Genomic DNA, 18,367 nt, shown 5'->3' with positions numbered 1-18,367 from the left:
TCGGGTATTGCCCAGAAAACACCATCAAAACTCTGTTACGGTTATGATATGATGTTTGATCTCCTGTCGTTACACAGAATATCGCATTTATCACTGTGCTATACAGTGCACGGGTAGCCATCCATGCGCGACGATGGCAGTCACTATGTTGTCACTTGATAAAGGATTTTCCATTTCCGGGATGGAAGAGAGTTGTGCGTTCGGTTCGCATCACTGTTGGTGTAATTCCCTTCTCCCATTATAAGTGGTCGCAATCGAAAAACCAGCCAGCCATATGAACGGTGATGCGATGGTAACACTTCCCGAATAAATGGGGATATTTTGTGACAGGGTTGCATTGGGTATAGTTTTCAGGTAGTGAACAACGACTTTTCGAGTGTTTTAGTTTTCTAATGACAATTTTGCTACCAATACACAAAAATTACGGTGAAAATGGGCGTGGCAGAGAATAGTAATCTTCATGCTTTTGTTATTTTTTCTTAGATTGGAATCTTTTCTTGATTTCTGAAGACAAACTAGATAACGGTATCAACAGAAAAACATGAGTATCACTAGTGTCCAAACTACATATTACACCATACGAGACAATGCTAATGCTAAATGTTTGGTTGTTTTATGGAAAAAATGATCATCAAAAGAATTGTTTTCACTTCGAAAAAAAGTGCTATAGAGTACATCCCTGGCTCTGTTTCCCATCATCACCAGCATCCGACAACCACAACAATTAATGACAAAAAGAGAAGAGGGTTCTCTTTCGCGTCATTTAATGCCTTGTTAAACTTTTTACACATTTCATATTCAGGAGCAAAACGTGCTGCTTCGCCATTATATTATACGAACGTTTGAAATCAACATACGATCCAACCGAATAAAAATATTAAACTGAGTTGAGTGTGTGCTTATCATTTCGACGTTATTTCATTTCGGAGGTAAGAGAATGATGTATAAATTGATAAACAATAACCGGTAACCGTACCCTTAGTGAAGGTAGCACCAATGGTGGAAGTAGTGAGGTTTTAATGTGCTTTATCATAATTATACACTTTACGATAGTTTCAGTTGATGCGTCGTGCTTTAAATATCCTGTCAAATAAAACTTATCCTGAGATTTCGCCAGAAAAACTATTGAAAACTATGATTATTCTAAATAAAATTGACTTCCTTGCACCTATAGTGGTGCAACTGTACCACTAGTGGCGAGTCTCATAAAAAATCAATGAATATTTACCACCACTATGGCAACCAAAATTAATTTTCACCGCCCATAAAGGAACAGTGTACCCTTTAGTGGTGCAAGCGATATTTGGTAGTTGTCGATGTTAAATGACATCAATCTCATTTTATTAACAAATTTTTTAGTTTATCTATTGGTTAAGATATTTTAAAGCTATCATAATCATCAATTTTGACAAAAACAATTTTTTTTAGATCTACTAATACCTGCACTATTGGTACCGTTACCCTAAACACCGGTACCCATTTATTCTTGAACGTAGAAATCGTCTATGAAATGGCATGCTTCAAACGGACTGGTCAGAAGAGTCAACTAAGTGGTTGATAACAATCCTTTGCTCGAAAAAACCGGAGCCCTTGCGATGGTGTTTCCTGTTATTTATTTTTTTTTCGAAAGAGGATTACTTTGATGTGTTATCCAAACAAGCTGAAACCCCCAAAAATGTCAACATTGACATGCGGGGTGACTCCGTGATTCGGTTTGGGGTAGAACGTGTGAAAGCAAAAGGACATTAATGGGTGATTATTTTGTGCGAAAATTGTTCCGAAGCAAACTAGGGGAATGGAAAATGGCCGTAAGCATGTCTATACCCACGCAAATAAAACATTCTTGAGACGAGGATGAGACTGCTACCGAATAAATATTTATAATAGGGCTTTACACTATTAACATTTGTTAGCTGGCCCCTTATCTGCTGGTGAGGACTGAGGAGGACAACCTAAGGGCCAATAAAACGGAACAAATGATGGCTATTATCATTATCATATTTATACATAAGTATTAGCATCATAAGAGCCCAGATCAACACATCTAGTGGAAATAAAGTCTTTCTTTATTGATGGACTAAAATATTCATGAGTCTGTTGGAAAAATAAAGTAAATGTTTTAGACAGAGTTTGAATTTATAAAAGCTCAATGGCCAATTTTTATTATAGAAATCTTAGCAAAAAACGAAACCTTTTTAAAAATAATGAAAAAATATGTGTTATCTACATGTCCACATTCATGTCAATAAAGACGTTCGACTTGGGAAGTAGAAACCTAGGATTGTTGAGTTCTTAGTTAAACGAATAAATAAATAACAGCTATACATTTTCTAGCTTCTCAGTTTACACCTCGATTCAGCATTTACAGAACAGAATTTAGTTCTCATGGCGCACACAAGTTTAATTGTTAATGGTCAAGTGAAATTACGCGTTCCACATAAATTTCCATAACGGTATAGGTGCAAAATATTCTCTCTTCTTGCCACAACTATAGCCGGCACTCGGAATCTGTTTTCCCAAGAATAACATTTGCAATGTTTGCTGTCTGGATGTGAACATGAATATTCAAATCATATCTTTTCGTCTCTTACCTCAAGGGTAAACCCGTAAAGGGTTGCCGAGGCATAACGAGATGTGTTGAAATTAAATTTTCTCGTCTCAACACAATTCTAGGCTGAATGTGAATTGAATCAGTTTTCATTGCTATGGATAAAGAAATTAATTATTGTAGGGTTCTATTTTGAAGGTTCTATTTAAAGTTTATAAAGATTATCATTGTTAAGGTGATTATACAATCAAGCCATGTAATGAATTTCAAATTCACCACACGGTTTTCTACTCCTATTATCAAAAGTTCAAATCTAACGTAATAATTTTCGTACAATGCTGAAATTAAAGTCGATTGTTAAGCATGAGTAACCAAACGATCTACGGATGTTTCATCCCCATGGGCATTGTGGTTCTCTCAATTCGTGCTCTGGAAAAATCACTAGAAAAAGCACGTGGTTTCCAAGATGGCCTATTTGTGGCTTTGTTGTATAACCACCTTAAGAAGGCCGATACAAATATTTAAAAACAATTATGTCTCCCCCCCTCGGTTTTTTTGCCAAAAAAAAAAATATTTTGAGGGGGCAATTTTGAGGATTTTCAAAACATTCTTTAACAAGGAGAAGTTTTATTGATTTTTTTTCCATTTTAATATTTATTTTTTATTGTACTTCCCCCCCCCCCTTGACCTTTCGGAGACCAGTAGGACATAATTTAAATTAAATATTTGTAACGATCATCTTCCAGAGAGATCTAGAAACAAGTCTCGTCAAGTGGATTGAAGCTTTGAAAGCTGAGCTTCGAATTCCGTAAAATTTAGCAAATTTGATTTAAAAAACCAAGAACGAATTCGTCCCATGACAAGGGAAATTAGAATTGAACTTGGATATTGAAAAAATATTTTTTCAAATATTGCATGGAAAATCACAATTACTTAAAGAATTGGCAAATTCGATGCAGGCTTTATCAATTCTACTAAAGACTTAACATTTCCAGAATTTATAATTGATTTTCCATTTATTTTGAAGGTTCTCTACTGCTCATCGTCGCATATTTATAGCGCACTAGGTATCGAAGGGCGTAATTGCAGTGAGAACATTCTTATCGTTGGCCCCTTCTCCTGTTCATAGCTGAAACAACATTCATCTTAATATTTATCGTCCCTGCAGCATAGTGTTTCTCAACCTTTCTCCACAGTGGAACCCCTTCAGACCTTTGCATAGTTTCTAGTTTCTTGAATGAACCTGGAAGCTCACATGTTGGAGTAAGAAATCGCTATTCCCTTTGATTCTATGAATCCAGGATTTGCGTACCTCGGCTAAGCACTTAAAATTTGGAGCTAGATCTTTATTTTTTTTTTGAATTATTGGCAGAAGGTGATAAGTGTTTGATGTTTTCGAACAAATAAAATATTGCTTTTTTTTACGAACGGATATTACTACCGTGCAAATTTGTTCAAGTACCAAAATATATGTGCACACTTCCAAATGCACGGAAACTAGCAAAATCAAAATCCAAAACATCGTTCTTGTATCATTGCCGCCCGGCCGCAACCCCAAAGCCCTTTCTTGCAGTTGAGACGTCATTCATATGTGAAAAGACTGGTGGAAACATATTTTGGGTGGGACAATATTTTTTAACGGGAGTCTAGAATGGCGCAAAATTATCAATAGTTCCTGAAACTTTTAGCCTTCCGATGCTTGACCACGGTAAAGGCGGCTGGATTCAGTTCTTGGTTTGGTTTAGAAAGTTGTCTCAGCTTCCCTGGGCTTAAAAGTTCATCGTGTCAGCACTATGATATATGAATTCAAAAATAATATCTTGGCCTTGCCACATCGCAGTTCATAACAGTGCTCCATAAACACTAAACTGCTATGCGGAATTCTCCCAGAGAAGATGTAGTTAATGCAAATAAAGACAAACAAGAGAAAAAGAACTTCAAAGAAGATTTCAGTTTTTGCCTTTCTCGTACTACAAAGTTGTACAAGAGTCAGGACTCTAAAAGTCAAATTTTGATAGAAGACTCGAAGACCCATAGTGTTACATACCAATCGACTCAGCTCGAACAACTGAGTACTTGTCTGTCTATGCGTGAGTAGTCCATGAAGAATTTTTTTAAACGCGTTTCATTTAGAAGGACTTCACCGATTTGATGACCAATTCGATTCTTTTCTAATTTACTCATTTCATCAGGTTTGTTGTATTAACAAATGCTAAAAACAATTTATTTTAAACCATCATTTTTGGAAACTATCTTAAACATTTCCCTTAAATGCGATTGGAAAACACTGGTAATTGAATCTTCTATATCAACACTAGACAGGAGACTTTCTATTCTATGACGTCCAATTCGAAACTCAATTTACACCGCATAGCATCACGATCATTGTATAAACAACAGAAAACAATGATAAGACCATTCTATAGGTAACGAAAACTGGACGTTTGCCGATAGCACCTCCGCTATCAAAGTACAAATTCGATTGAAACCAATTCGGTATAGTCGAAGATTTTTTCTATCGTTCTGAAAAACTGTAATCAACGTGAAAGTGATTATTCTTCACTTTCAATTCTGGATTCAGCATCCAGCATCTGTCCCTATCAAAAATCTCATCCCCAGTGTGCCTCTAACGCTCGTTTTGTGAACATCGTCGTCCGACTGATTAACACCTCTCTGATGCGCCCGGCAGTTCCTATTGTTGGCGAGCTTTATTTCGACTGTGATAATAACGGCGCTAAATTCCAACGGAGCGCTTCTCTGGCTGTGGACAACTAGGTTAACGTTAAACCAGGACAAAATTGAAATCAAAATGTTATCAATGCTGAAGAAGAAGATCGGAATTTCGGTAAAGGTCGTTCTACTGTGCGATAATGTCGTAATTTGAAATTAGTAACGCTTCGCTTGGCTGTTGGAAGATCCGTCCTCTTTCTGTGTTTTTTTTTCTGTGATAACAAAGCATGTACTAATTAACAACAGCTGATTAACTACTTTACTTCTACTATTTGCAAAACAGACGCATGTATTATTTTTTTTGTATTGGAAGCGTGCGAACAGCGGTAGGATATTACATCAATAATCGTTTACTGCACTAAAGTACAAACACTAACTGCTAGAGGCTAACAACATGAGTTGAGCTTTATTATATTTTTTTTTATTTTTTTGTTTGATCATCCTGGAAATCCGAAGAATTGTTTCCCGTCTGTAACACCTGTTACCCCTCTCACTATAGGGTTCTCGAAGGATGAGGAACGAACGAGAACCATTGCTAAGCGCATCGGACAACTCGCTGGATACGGCACACAATGAGCACCAGCACCTATTAGCGAGGCCGGATCTGCGCAGCTCCCCAGAGAATATGATCGTCGATGTGGGCAACGATACTGATAGCCTTTCACAGACAGCCGCCAGAGAGGATCCGGGTGCGGCCAAAGAGGGATATGAACCATCGTTGCACCGATCGTTGAAACATCCTACCAGCAATGCGGACACGATGATTCACTTGCTGAAGGGAAACATCGGAACGGGGATCCTAGCGATGCCCGATGCCTTCAAAAATGCCGGACTGTACGTGGGTCTGTTTGGAACGTTGTTGATGGGTGCGATCTGCACCCATTGTATGCACATGTTGGTCAAGTGTTCGCACGAACTGTGTCGACGGTTACAGCTTCCTTCGCTCAACTTTGCCGAGGTTTGTTCGCGATCGTTCGAAACGGGACCGGTAGGGTTGCGACGGTACTCGAGACTGGCAAGGATAGTCGTCAATTTGTTCCTGGTAATAACCCAGTTGGGCTTCTGCTGTGTGTATTTTGTGTTCGTGGCCGCAAATCTACGGGAAGTAGTCGGGTACTATTTCTTCGATCTAGACACGAGAATCTACCTACTGTTGCTGTTGGTTCCGATGGTGCTACTTAATCTGGTTAAAAACCTGAAGTTCCTGACACCGGTTTCATTGATAGCGGCTTGTCTCACTGTGGCAGGTATGTAGAGGAATAATTGGTGGGGTAATTGAAAGAGTATTGAATGTTTGTGTCATCCGTAGGTCTGGCGTGTACGTTCTACTACGTATTACAGGATTTGCCAAATACGCACACGGTGAAACCGTGGGCATCGTGGGCTCAACTGCCGCTCTATTTTGGAACAGCAGTGTATGCTTTCGAAGGAATTGGAATTGTTCTGCCGTTGGAAAACAATATGAAGAATCCGGAGGATTTTGGAGGATGGACTGGTGTGCTTAACACCGGAATGGTGATTGTTGCCTGTCTGTACACGGCAGTAGGCTTCTTCGGATATTTGAAATACGGCGAAGATGTCCAGGGAAGCATCACACTCAATCTACCCGGTGATCAATTGTAAGTATGATAGCGGCATTATGTCAGGACGGGAGAACTTTGAATAGGGTTTTTTCATGATGTTTTTAAAGCACTTCATTTTGGAACCATTGTAAAAGAGACAGTGTTGATAGAATTATACTCATATAATATCAATAATCAAAGCCTCATGTACGAGCTTACTCGCTTGCGCTTGTGCAAGGAGAGCATTGCGCTTGAGTTTTTTTGGGCAGAATTGCATCGTTTCGCTCACTTGCCGAAAAATAATGTCGTTGCAAAAGGCGTCAAAATCCAATCGAGGCGTATTTTATTTTTATATATGAATTTACTACCCATTGTTTTTAATGCTTTCAATTAACAAGAACATGCAGAAATCATGCTATGATGCAAATCGCGAGTCGAATCATAAACGATTCACTGGGCCATGAGTCTGGTGGGATTTGATTCGCCCTTGATTTCAACCACGCATGAGATTGGAGAATTTGAGTGTTTATTATTAAGACTAATGAGTTAAAATAGAGGAACGCAGTCAAGTTTAACTGTTTTGCCCACTGTATGTTTAGGTCATGATGTGACTTGAAGAAGTTGTTCGTTTCGTATCACAGCTAAACAACTTCATTTGTTATGCTTTCCTTTTTTTCTTGTCACAACTTATTAAGCTGTTTTATTGATAGGATCTTTCAAATTCCGTTTGCTAAAAACTGTGATTGTGATACAAAGAAGCTTCAAGACCCACTTTTGGGCCGTTTCTTATTTTTTATAGGATTTTTTTAAATTTTTTTGTGGATTATTTTAATGTAGTCTACTTGTACAAGGGTCTCAGAATTTTTTAAAACTTGTTTTACAAGCAGGGTAAATGGTTTTTATCATGAAAATAGGAAGAAAACTGTTCCGTTTTCCATCTCACTGAACATATATTCATCTCATCGCAAAACAATGAAATACAGCACCAATCTCGTCGCTTCTTTTTGCTAAAACGTGTGCTCACTGGTGAAAAAATCACAAAAATAAGTAACTAACCAAATTCCTTTTCATTGCTTTGTTTTTGATGGGATGGAAATAGGAGCTATGGGATAAAGTGCCGAACCGTTCCCCTAAATAGCTATAAAGTTCCATCAAATATGGCACACCATTTTTACCAAAAAATATAGAGAATTAAAAGTGAATTTTAGGCACCATCGATTAAAAAAATCCAAAAAGGAATCATCTTAGATTTTTTTTTTGATTGACAAAATTGGGTCGAAAACGTGATAAAATCGGAGGTACAGGGGTTAGACAAGAAGTTTGAGATAGGCAAAATTTTGCCGAAGTTCAAGTCAGCATAACTTTGCGTAGAATGATCCGATTAAGACCATTGGACGCGGAAACTCTTTTAGTATACTATCTCTATGCAAAACCTGAGGTGTTCCGGAGATGTTCCGGGTTTTCCGAGGGTACGTTCAAGATGCATTTTTTTTCACTGCTTGTCATTTTATATGACGTTTACTTTCATCTTGTTTTATGCTTTGTCCAGAAACTAGAAGTAATATGCCGACAAATGATGGCTGTAGATCGTGAGTCTATCAAAACTACGCAGAGATATGGCCATTTCCATAAAAACGGTCCCGGGAACATGATGAAATGATAACAGATCGAAATAATGCAAATATGAGTATCTAACTTCATGGCTTTGCGAGACGATGATTACAGAAACATTTCCAAAATGATAGTGTCCACTGCCACCCTTATAGCAGGTTCCAAGGGCCTTCCCGGAAGAGTCGGTTTTGGCACCATCTGGAACCATGCATAAATGGGTGTCAAAATTCATGTTTTCTCAAGACGATGAATATAGGATCTTTATTAAAGATATATTTTGAGGACTGTAAGACTCTCTGGCCAATTTGTAACAGGTTCCGGATGTTCTGCGAAAGTGATATTTATTCAGGGTGTATGGCCAATCCCGTACCGTTTTCACGAAAATGGCCATATCTCTGCGTATACCTTATGGATTTTGGATCTGCAGCCAGCTTTGGTCAGCATATTAGCTCTAGTTTCTGGGGAAAGCATAAAACAAGACGTCAGTAAACGTCACATAAAATGACAAGCAGAAGTAAAAATGCATTTTTAACAAACTCTCGGAAAACCCGGAACATCTCCGGTGGCCAAGGACCTATCTCAAGTTTTGCATGGGGAAGCATACTAGAAGAGTTTCCGCGTCCGATGGTCCCAATTTCATCGAAATCGGATTTTTCTACGCAAAGTTATGCTGATTTGAACTTCGATAAAATTTTGCCTATCTCAACCTTTTTGTCTAACCCCTGTAGACCAAATCGGGAGTGACAAAATCGGTAGTGACAAAATTGGGACATCACTGTATCACAAAACGGCTTCAAGGTCACTCGCGAATTATGGTTTATTGATTACGTTTTCAGAAATCATGTGTAATGATATGCTGCAAAAATAGTTTAAATACATTCAAAAGTAGAAACTATCCTGAAGTACTCAGTTTCTATGAATACTCCAGAGCATGTACAACATTTTGAAACATATTCTTTAAAAAACTATTTTTTTTTTTTGCTGAAAGTCTATAAAGACACAAAAAAAATATATAAAAAAACACTTTCTCAATTTTTTTGATGGGCCGCCCTGTTATTCGGTTCTATTTGATGCCCTGATGCTCTGGACAAAATTAGAGCCAAATCGGTCAACGTTTATGTGGAAAAATGTATGCAAAAACATCCAAAAAACAGTGATTTGCAGTTGGACGGCACAATTTACGATCAAGAACCATTCAGTTCTTGTAGAATTAATTACAGAATGTTATGCTGAAAACCGCGAGAAGATTAGAGTTTATTAGGCAAAGATATTAGCATTTTACTGGAGTGTTGTATGTGTGAATTTATTTCTTTTCAAAGGTAAAAGAAACGAAATTTTTCAAACCCCACTTCAGAGAAATGCTAATAACTTCGCCGGGCAAACTCTAATCTTCTCGCGGTTTTTTGCACAACATTCTATATTAAATTCTTCATGATCTGAATGAGCATCATAGTTCTTCATCGCAAATTGTGCCGTCAAACTGCATATCACTGTTTTTCGATGTTTCTGCATACATTTTTGCATATAAACTTCCAACGAGTTTAGCACCGCCTAAACGTTGACCGATTTGGCTGAAATTTTGTCCAGAGCATCAGGCCATCAAACAAATTGAAAAAAGTTTTTTTCCATACTAATTTGAGCCACCCTAACCTACATGCAGGTAGCGTGGTGGTGTGGCTAGAATGGGCGCCTCCATATGGCTATTATTGTTGATATGCTGGGTTCGAGTCCCACCGCCATACAATTTCTGTAATTGTTCTGCGATAATTCTCACGAAAAGTAAGTGAGAGGTAAAAGTGATGAAACGAAAAAGGAATTTCATCCAATTGGCAAGATTTTTGTTTATCCTCCAAGGCTATCTCCAGAGTAAAGATTGGTGAGTGAATGTTCCTCACTATAAACAACGAAATCAGATTCTCCCTGGGCCCGAAAAACGCTTGCTTTGGTTTCAACGAAAACAAAATTCGATACCCTGGTACCATGGGGCATCAAAATCCGTACACTTAAGAACCTCGGTATATGAAAAAGTTACTAGAAAATAGAAATCGAATGCAAAATCGAATTAAAGGATCAAAATCCGTACAGCTATTTTTTAACTAAATATTTAAATTGAAGCAGACTAATTGACTATACTATCACTGTAAGTAGTTCAATACGCACCTTGAGAAGCGATCCCTTTGGTTCGTATTCCGCTTATTTTATATAATGATTCTCAATAAGGGGCTGTCCATAAACCACGTAGACTCTTGAGGGGGGGGGGGTTTCGAAAAAGTCTACGATAGTCTACGAAGGGGGACGGGGGGTATACCAAAAGTCTACGTAGACTTTTTAATTTTATGTTTTTTAAAAGCTTTATAAAGTTTGATTTTTTTAGGATATTCCGGTTTTTTTTTTGCAAGACTTTACCGATATAATTTCTTGCATTTCTTCTTGAAAATTTAATGAATTTCACTAAAGTAAAAGTCTGAGCTACGGCTTAAAACTATCATGGATTTCACCACGAAATTCTTCTGTGTTGAGCAGGAAAATTCTCCAAAGTATTCTATAAAAAAAATCGATTTTTTTTTAAATCTTCACTTGGATTTTACTGCAGATTCTACTCACGGTGTGCCTGTGTCGGTTATTAACGAAAAAAATGTCCATCCATTCTGAGCTCGCCTTTCGAAAGATATAATAACCAAGCGATGATTCTGCTTTTATTAAATATGATAATAGTTGGTAACATAGAATATCGCGCTGAAACAATTTTGTCTTTCATGGGTACTGGGTAGTTTAGTAAGACTAGTAACCAACATTTAAACAACAATGTGCATCATTTGTTATCAGTTATACAACCATCATCCAGTTCGATTCAAGCAATGGTACGAAAACGAGCTCCATTTGGAAAAAAATGGGAAAGGCTAGATCACACGAGGAAAACCGCCTTTTCCGAGAACGGTAGACGGAAAAAGCATATATGCCCCACTTCGGAACGTCTCAACAATTTAACTGACTTGTTGAACTACGATGCATTTACTTCATAAATTAATGCATTTACTACATAAATTAACTGACACAGGGAATACTAGTATCCGACTTAGAACTAGAAGAGGGAAACCATCCCATTTCCATAAAGCCAGGTAAGAAAATGAGAGATTTTAAAAGACTGAAACTATTTAAGAAATATTTCACAGTCATGAGAAAAAAAACTATAATTCCATTCAATTCCACCAAATCGTATTACTTTTACATATACGTATTTCGACCTTAACTGTTCACACTTAGTTTTTATTTCTGCAGCTCGGCAAAAATCCGCACAGCCGTACGCCAACAAAATAAAACGCTGATATTCCGGCAAAAATGATGTTTGTTAGCTGATTTTTGGCAAATTATTTGCTGATTTTCAGCACTTTTGACAGAAATATCGGCAAAAAACATGTTTGCTGGGGCACAGCTGTGCGAATCTCGGTAAAAGTTGACCATTTTGCTGAGATCCCGGTTAAAAAAATTAAGTGTGTGAGGTCGTCTCGTAGACTCAAGTCGAGACACTGAAGACGACCTTACAAGTCAACATTTAGTTTATCATTGATATTAGAACAATATTATCTCTAACATCCTGTGTTATTTATTTGTTTCTATTATTCAAAGAATAGGTTTTAGGTTATAGTTGGTTCAGGTTACAAATTGCATATTTGATGATAATTTATTTGGATGTAATCAGGAGGAAATTCACGGTATATATGGTTGCATATTAGTGAAATATCGAACGCAAAAATCATTAAATTTGTATGTGCTTTAACTTTCGATTCCCAAGATGAAATATTTTGAAATTATCATAGCAGACGCCTGGTTATTATATCTTTCGAAAGCCGAGTTCAGAATGGATGGACATTTTTTTCGTTAATAACCGTCATAGGCACACCGTATACTAGAATTTCGTTTGATTTTCGGCAGGAACTACTTTGCAAACTATGGAAATTATTTCGTACTTCAACGGATTTTTTTTTGGAATTTACAAATTAACAAAATTATTCGAAATGCCCGTGGAAAATTCTTCTTCGTAAATTTCTTCGGCAGTTCTAATGTAAATTCTGTGGAATTATCGATGGAAAATTTTCGAAATTTCTAAATAAATTGTTGAAAACTTCCACGAGAAATTATTTGAATTTCCCACCATAAAAAAAAATATTTGCAATTTTTGTAAAAAAGCCTTTCTATTTTTTATGAAAATTTATTCGATTTTTTTACGAGAAATTCACAAAAAGTTCAACTGAAAATTCTCCAAAAATTTTCACCGAAAATTATTCAGAAAATATTTTTTGAAATGCCCATAAGATGTATTTAAATTTCCTCGAGAAATTGCTCCAAATTTGCAAGAAAAATTAAAAAATATCGTAGGAAACCATTCTAAATTTCCACGGGAAATATATCGGAATGTCCGTTTAAACTAAAAATTACATCGGGAAATAATTCTAAATTTCCACGGAAAATTACTCGGGTTTTTTAGCGGAAATTTGGAATTTAAGTAGAAGAAAAATCTTGGGATTTCAACAGATGATTATTCAGCGGGATATTGCATGGAATTTTCAAGAAAAGCATCGGAATTATCACGGAGAGTTCTTTGGAGTATTCCAAGGTTATCAATTGGGAAATTTTACGAAATTTCCACGCAAAACTTATTGGAATGTAGACTTGACATTCTCGAAATTTTTCTAAATTCTGAAAATTCACGATTTTCACTATTTTGACCCGGCGTTAAAAATTATAGGTCAGATGCGTGACAGATTTTATCAGTGGCGCGCCGATGCAAAAATGTCGGCGATGGTGGTGCACAGCACAGCTCGAGGAGGAATTGAATTCAACAGTAATTAAATTAATTGGCTTTGAGATTTAATTTTAGGAGTTATGGACAGTGAATTAAATTTGATTTCGTTGAAATTTGATTTTTGTTTTATTGGATTATGTTCAGTGTGATTTTGTTAAGTTTGAAATTCGAATTTTGTTGTAATATTTACATGGAAATGGAATTCAATAGCTGAATTGCTTAAAACGTGGTTGATTTCCATATTTTTCCAATAACATATGATGTTTTGTAAAATTTGGTAAAGTCTACTTGGACATCATGAGGGGGAGGGAGGGGTTTTGAAAAAGTCTACGAAAGTATGTTAGGGGGGACGGGGGGGTTTGAAAAAGTGAAATTTCGGTCTACGTGGTTTGTTACTTTTGGTGAAATTATGCTCTACCCGCAACAAAATGGCGGCAGAAACTCCGCGTTTGGTAGGTGGCGATTTATTTTTGCTTTTTATTGTTTTAATTTCAAAGGCTACTTTCCATTTCAATGCCCTAAAAGCTTACTGTCAATTATCTGAACAGGATAAGATAAATTATTTCTAATTCAATTAGCTTTAAGTCCCTTTAATTTATTGACATCTCATAAGGTGGACGGATTTCGGTCCCACAATTAATTTTTCAAAGTTTGCAGTACCTGCATAAAACTAAAAAAATCTACGCTGCTTTTCAAATTTCTTTTTCTTCATATATCTTCGATCCAAAATTAAAATAAGGCGGATAAATTTTTTGCCTTTCGCGTATTATACTAAGTATGCATAAAGGCTATAGGATCACTCCAAAAGGTTGCTTGGTGGGTAGACAGGTTCCGCAGTGCTCCCACAGGGTAAAGGGTCACTTTTTTATGCAATCTGATACCCATCTTGCAACGTCTCAAACTCCATGATTTTGCGAAACATTCTCAATAGAGTCTATTTGTAGGTACTTGCGTGGTGTTGGTCAGGTTCCGAGGCATTCCAGAAACCTGGTACCACCGTGAAAGTGGCCACTTTTTCGTGTGATCTGAAATCCACCTCATGACGTCTCAAACTTCGTGGTTTTACGAGACATGTTCAATAGAGATTATTTCAAGATACCTGAGTGGTGTTAGTCATGTTCCGTGGCATTCCGTGAATCTGATACATTCTGAAACCCATCTTGTATCGTATAAAACTTCACGATTTCACAAAACATGATCAATTAAGCATGTTTCAAAACAATTGGAATTTTATGGGCTAAGATTCGGAAAATTTAGTTTTATTCGACTACATTGAATAATACCTGCCTTCCAAAAGAATCAGACTTGTATCAATGGGGACTGATATGCTCCAAAAATAGTTCAAATGCATCCAAAATAAGAAACTATCCGGAAGTACTCAGTTCCTCATATTTTTTTTAAAACTTTATTTTCGTGATTTTTTATCCTAATTATAATAAGTTCATCACGTCATTTTGATAAGAAAATTATTTTGAGCTTTTTAGTGGAATGTTTTTCACCTGTCATAAGACGAGTTTATACAATCCCATTGAATTCCACCACTTAATTGTATCTCGACAGATACGTATTTCGACCTCAACAGTAAGGCCGTCTTCAGTGTCTCGTAGTCAAGTACGAGACACTGAAGACGGCCTTACTTTTGAGGTCGAAATACGTATCTGTCAAGATACAATTAAGTGGTGGAATTCAATGGGATTGTATAAACTCGTCTTATGACAGGTCATCACGTCAGTTTCTCAAAATACTCCAGAGCATGTACAACATTTTGGAGCTTTGCAACATATTCTCTAAAAAAATAAATATATTTTTGAAATCCTTCGATGCGATGCGAGGTAGGTTTCAGATCACATGAAAGGGTCTCCAACTTGGAACAATTAGTTGCTAAGATTACCGTGAAGAGAGTTGTGTCACACGTTGTTGTTTCTCACGTTTCTTGTGAAATTTGAGACGTTGCAAGATGGGTTTCAGATCACATCAAAAAGTGGCTACTTTCAGCAATGTCATTCGGTATGACAAAAAAACATAGCCCACTCTATTCCGAAACCATGTGGCCAATGGAAATCCTCTTCCCAGTTTTCCTAACCGGTTCGTTTGATGAGTGAATCGTCAAAATCGGTTAAGAACCAAAGAAGTTAATACACATACACTCCAACTTCTTTTTACGTCACTTATTGGAAGGATATAAACATAATTTTTAGGGGCCCTCCTTAGTCGTGTGGTAAGATGCGCGGCTTAAAAGCAAAACCATGCTGAGAGTGGGTGCTTTCGATTCCCGGTGCTGGTCAAGGCATTTTTCGGTCGGAAATTGTATCGACTTCCCTGGGCATAAAGTACGGTGTTATCCTCATGATTAACTTTAGAAACCTCGCAGTTAATAACTGTGGAAGTGCTCAATGTAGCAGCGAAGCGGCAATGTCCCAGTAAGATGTAATGTCAATGAAGATGAAGAAAAAGATTTTTTGCATAGATTACTTGTTTTTCACTTAATTCATTGATTTGTTGATTTCCTCAATGTTTAGGAGCGGATCAGTTATTGAATACATGTCCCGTTTGGTTCTACATCAAATAGGGCATGAGCCATTTTTAGAAAGGGATAACATGTTACGCATTTGGACCTCGTCTATTCTCCACAAAATTCTGGAATGGAACAAATCCTGAAGATACAAAACAACTACTTAGTTTTTTGGTTTCCTAAGCGCCGTAAAATGATGTGACCATACAAAATTAAAAAAAAGTGCCGTTAAAGACGTTTGAGTGTATTCTAATCTAAGTAAATTCTGAGATGGTGGAATACAGGATAGGTCTATATTCCTACATCCAAATTCAGTTAAAAAAGAGTTCCGCTAAAACTTAACCTAACGCACCAAGCGGTTCAAACTGGCTTGTAATTCTTAGTTCGTAAAAGGAAAACAGAAACCATTTCATATCAATTCATTCGTACATTTGTTGTAGAAAGAAAATTATTTTGAGCTTTTTAGTGGAATGTGTTCACTTGTCATAAGACGAGTTCGTACTATCCCATTTAATTTCACCACTTGATGTGGTTGTGGTGGAATTAAATGGAATAGTACGAGGTCGTGTAAGACAAGTATGCTTAGAAGTCTAATCACCCCCTCTTAACTCCCCCAGAATCGCCCAACTGGTCCGCGTTATGATGGCCCTGGCCATCTTCTTCTCCTACGGGTTGCAATTCTACGTGCCAATCTCGATTCTGACCCCACCGATGCGACGACGTTTCGACTCCCAGCAGGCCCAACTGATCGGTGAGTATCTGCTGCGTGTCGGGATGGTCGTGCTGACCTTCCTGCTGGCGGCCATGATTCCCAATTTGGGGGCCGTCATCTCGCTGGTCGGTGCAGTCAGCAGTTCCACGCTGGCTCTGATCTTCCCGCCGTTGATCGAGATTGTGACCTTCTGGCCGGACAAGCTCGGCCGGCATTACTGGATCCTGTGGAAGGACATTGGCATTATGGCGTTCGGTATCTGCGGGTTCGTGTTCGGAACATACACCAGCGTGGCGCAGATCATCAATCCGGATTTGCACTGAGGCGGGGGTGGCATACGTGAGAGGAAACGCGTAACACGGATTGATTTCTAAGCTTTTTATGCAATACAAGAACATCTGAAAACATACAACAAATAATAAATTTAAATATACAGGAAATTAGGAAACAAGCAAAAAGATGAAACATTAAAAGATCTTAAACACCGACGGGGTGTGTGATTTAATTACAACAAGGTTTTAGTTTTAACCGTATGATAGCCATCGATTAGGTTAAGATTATGAACGGAGCGAAGTATAATTCTGAAGCACGAGGTAAATTATAGTTTGTAGAGAAAGACGGGATCCCAAGAACAATGTCGAGTGTATGGTTATGTGGTTACTGTAATTGTGGAACTATATATTGTGGAGTTGTGTTAACATTTGAGTGTTTCAAAGGCCAAATAGTATCTACTCTAGCGGCAGTAATTGCGTAAAATGAATAAAAAGTTCTGTTCATTTGTTTATCAGTAGATTGTAAGAACTGTGCGAATAGTAAAAAGTGCATTTTTTGTAATTACTAGATCCATTTAATGTAATTTACCTTCAAATATATGTTTCCTGTAATGGCCAAATTTGTTTCTTCAATGAGGCTTAAATGGAGAGGCGAACTCATAAACGTGAATAGTTCTTTTTCTTTCGATAAACATTTCCAGGGTGAATACTCGAACATGCTATTCAAATTGAAGGCCTACAATGGTTTTGTTGCAAATGCCAATACAGCACCTCTTGTTTAGAACATGAAACATTAAATTGTTTTAAAATAAGAATTAAAGTGAGTGGAAACTGTTCGTTTTCGTTATAACCATTTTTATTTATTGTACATGTGATTGAAAAGCGTCGTAATAATAGGTCGTCGTTGCTGAATTTAGACTATCACAGGTATACAATCCATAAACTGGTTAATCAATCTCAAAATAGCAAATCGTCAAGACTCAGCCAGTAATTTTTGTCATAAAAATCGTTAAAAGTGTGGAAAAAGTGCTATACTATTTTTCTTTAGAAATGCCATTGTAGTCGCTTTTGTATTACTGATTATTTGAAACGCACGTTCGTCTCTTGAGCCTTTTCAAATTATCCTAACGCAAAAAGTAACTAGCCAGAAAGACCGCAAACGTAATTACCAGCTACGTTCTTCTATACTAGTTCCACAATCTGATCCTAGATCAGAGTGATAATAGCCCCTAGATTGTATGTATGTTAAGTGACGCATTAGCTCCTACACGTAACGGTACGTTACTCTTCCGATAAACTTCTAGCTCGACAATAATCTATATTAAGGTATCAGCATTAAATATGATTATTAAGGTATTAGCCAATGGAAATTGAAAGCGGACGCTATTGTTGTTTAAATTCGTTTTGTTAAGTTTCCAAATCTATCCTCCACTGACTGTTTCTTCTCTACTTACTGAACTCCATTCTACCGATAAGCTAATTTGCAACCGTCTTTATTGCATGTATGATGAATGACAAATTTGAGAGGTACAGACGAATCGGTTATATACAATCAAATATGTATATAAAAAGACAATGAGAGAGAAAATATCCTTTGATGCAAAATCAAAACTAGT

The 18,367-nt window shown here is 37.1% G+C and overlaps 1 protein-coding gene across 4 annotated transcripts in view; it reads left to right on the top strand.

The window, feature by feature from the left end:
* LOC134213492 (proton-coupled amino acid transporter-like protein CG1139) overlaps positions 1-18,270 on the top strand; it is a 52,268-nt gene extending 33,998 nt beyond the window's left edge. For 2 of the 4 annotated variants that reach the window (XM_062692598.1, XM_062692599.1), the window contains exons 3-5: positions 5,778-6,525; positions 6,588-6,897; positions 16,385-18,270. In XM_062692598.1, coding sequence (XP_062548582.1) covers positions 5,778-6,525; positions 6,588-6,897; positions 16,385-16,802 — 1,476 coding nt within the window. In that variant the 3' untranslated portion in view covers positions 16,803-18,270. Of the gene's footprint in view, positions 1-4,961; positions 5,394-5,734; positions 6,526-6,587; positions 6,898-16,384 lie in introns of those variants that run through there. The other 2 variants (XM_062692597.1, XM_062692600.1) reach the window with 2 other exon arrangements.
* The last annotated feature ends 97 nt before the right edge of the window (positions 18,271-18,367 follow it).

Source organism: Armigeres subalbatus, chromosome 2, assembly GCF_024139115.2.
Source record: "Armigeres subalbatus isolate Guangzhou_Male chromosome 2, GZ_Asu_2, whole genome shotgun sequence".
Classification (NCBI taxonomy): domain Eukaryota; kingdom Metazoa; phylum Arthropoda; class Insecta; order Diptera; family Culicidae; genus Armigeres; species Armigeres subalbatus.
The sequence above is the reverse complement of the archived record's forward strand: the minus strand, read 5'-3'. Positions and strand labels throughout refer to the sequence as shown.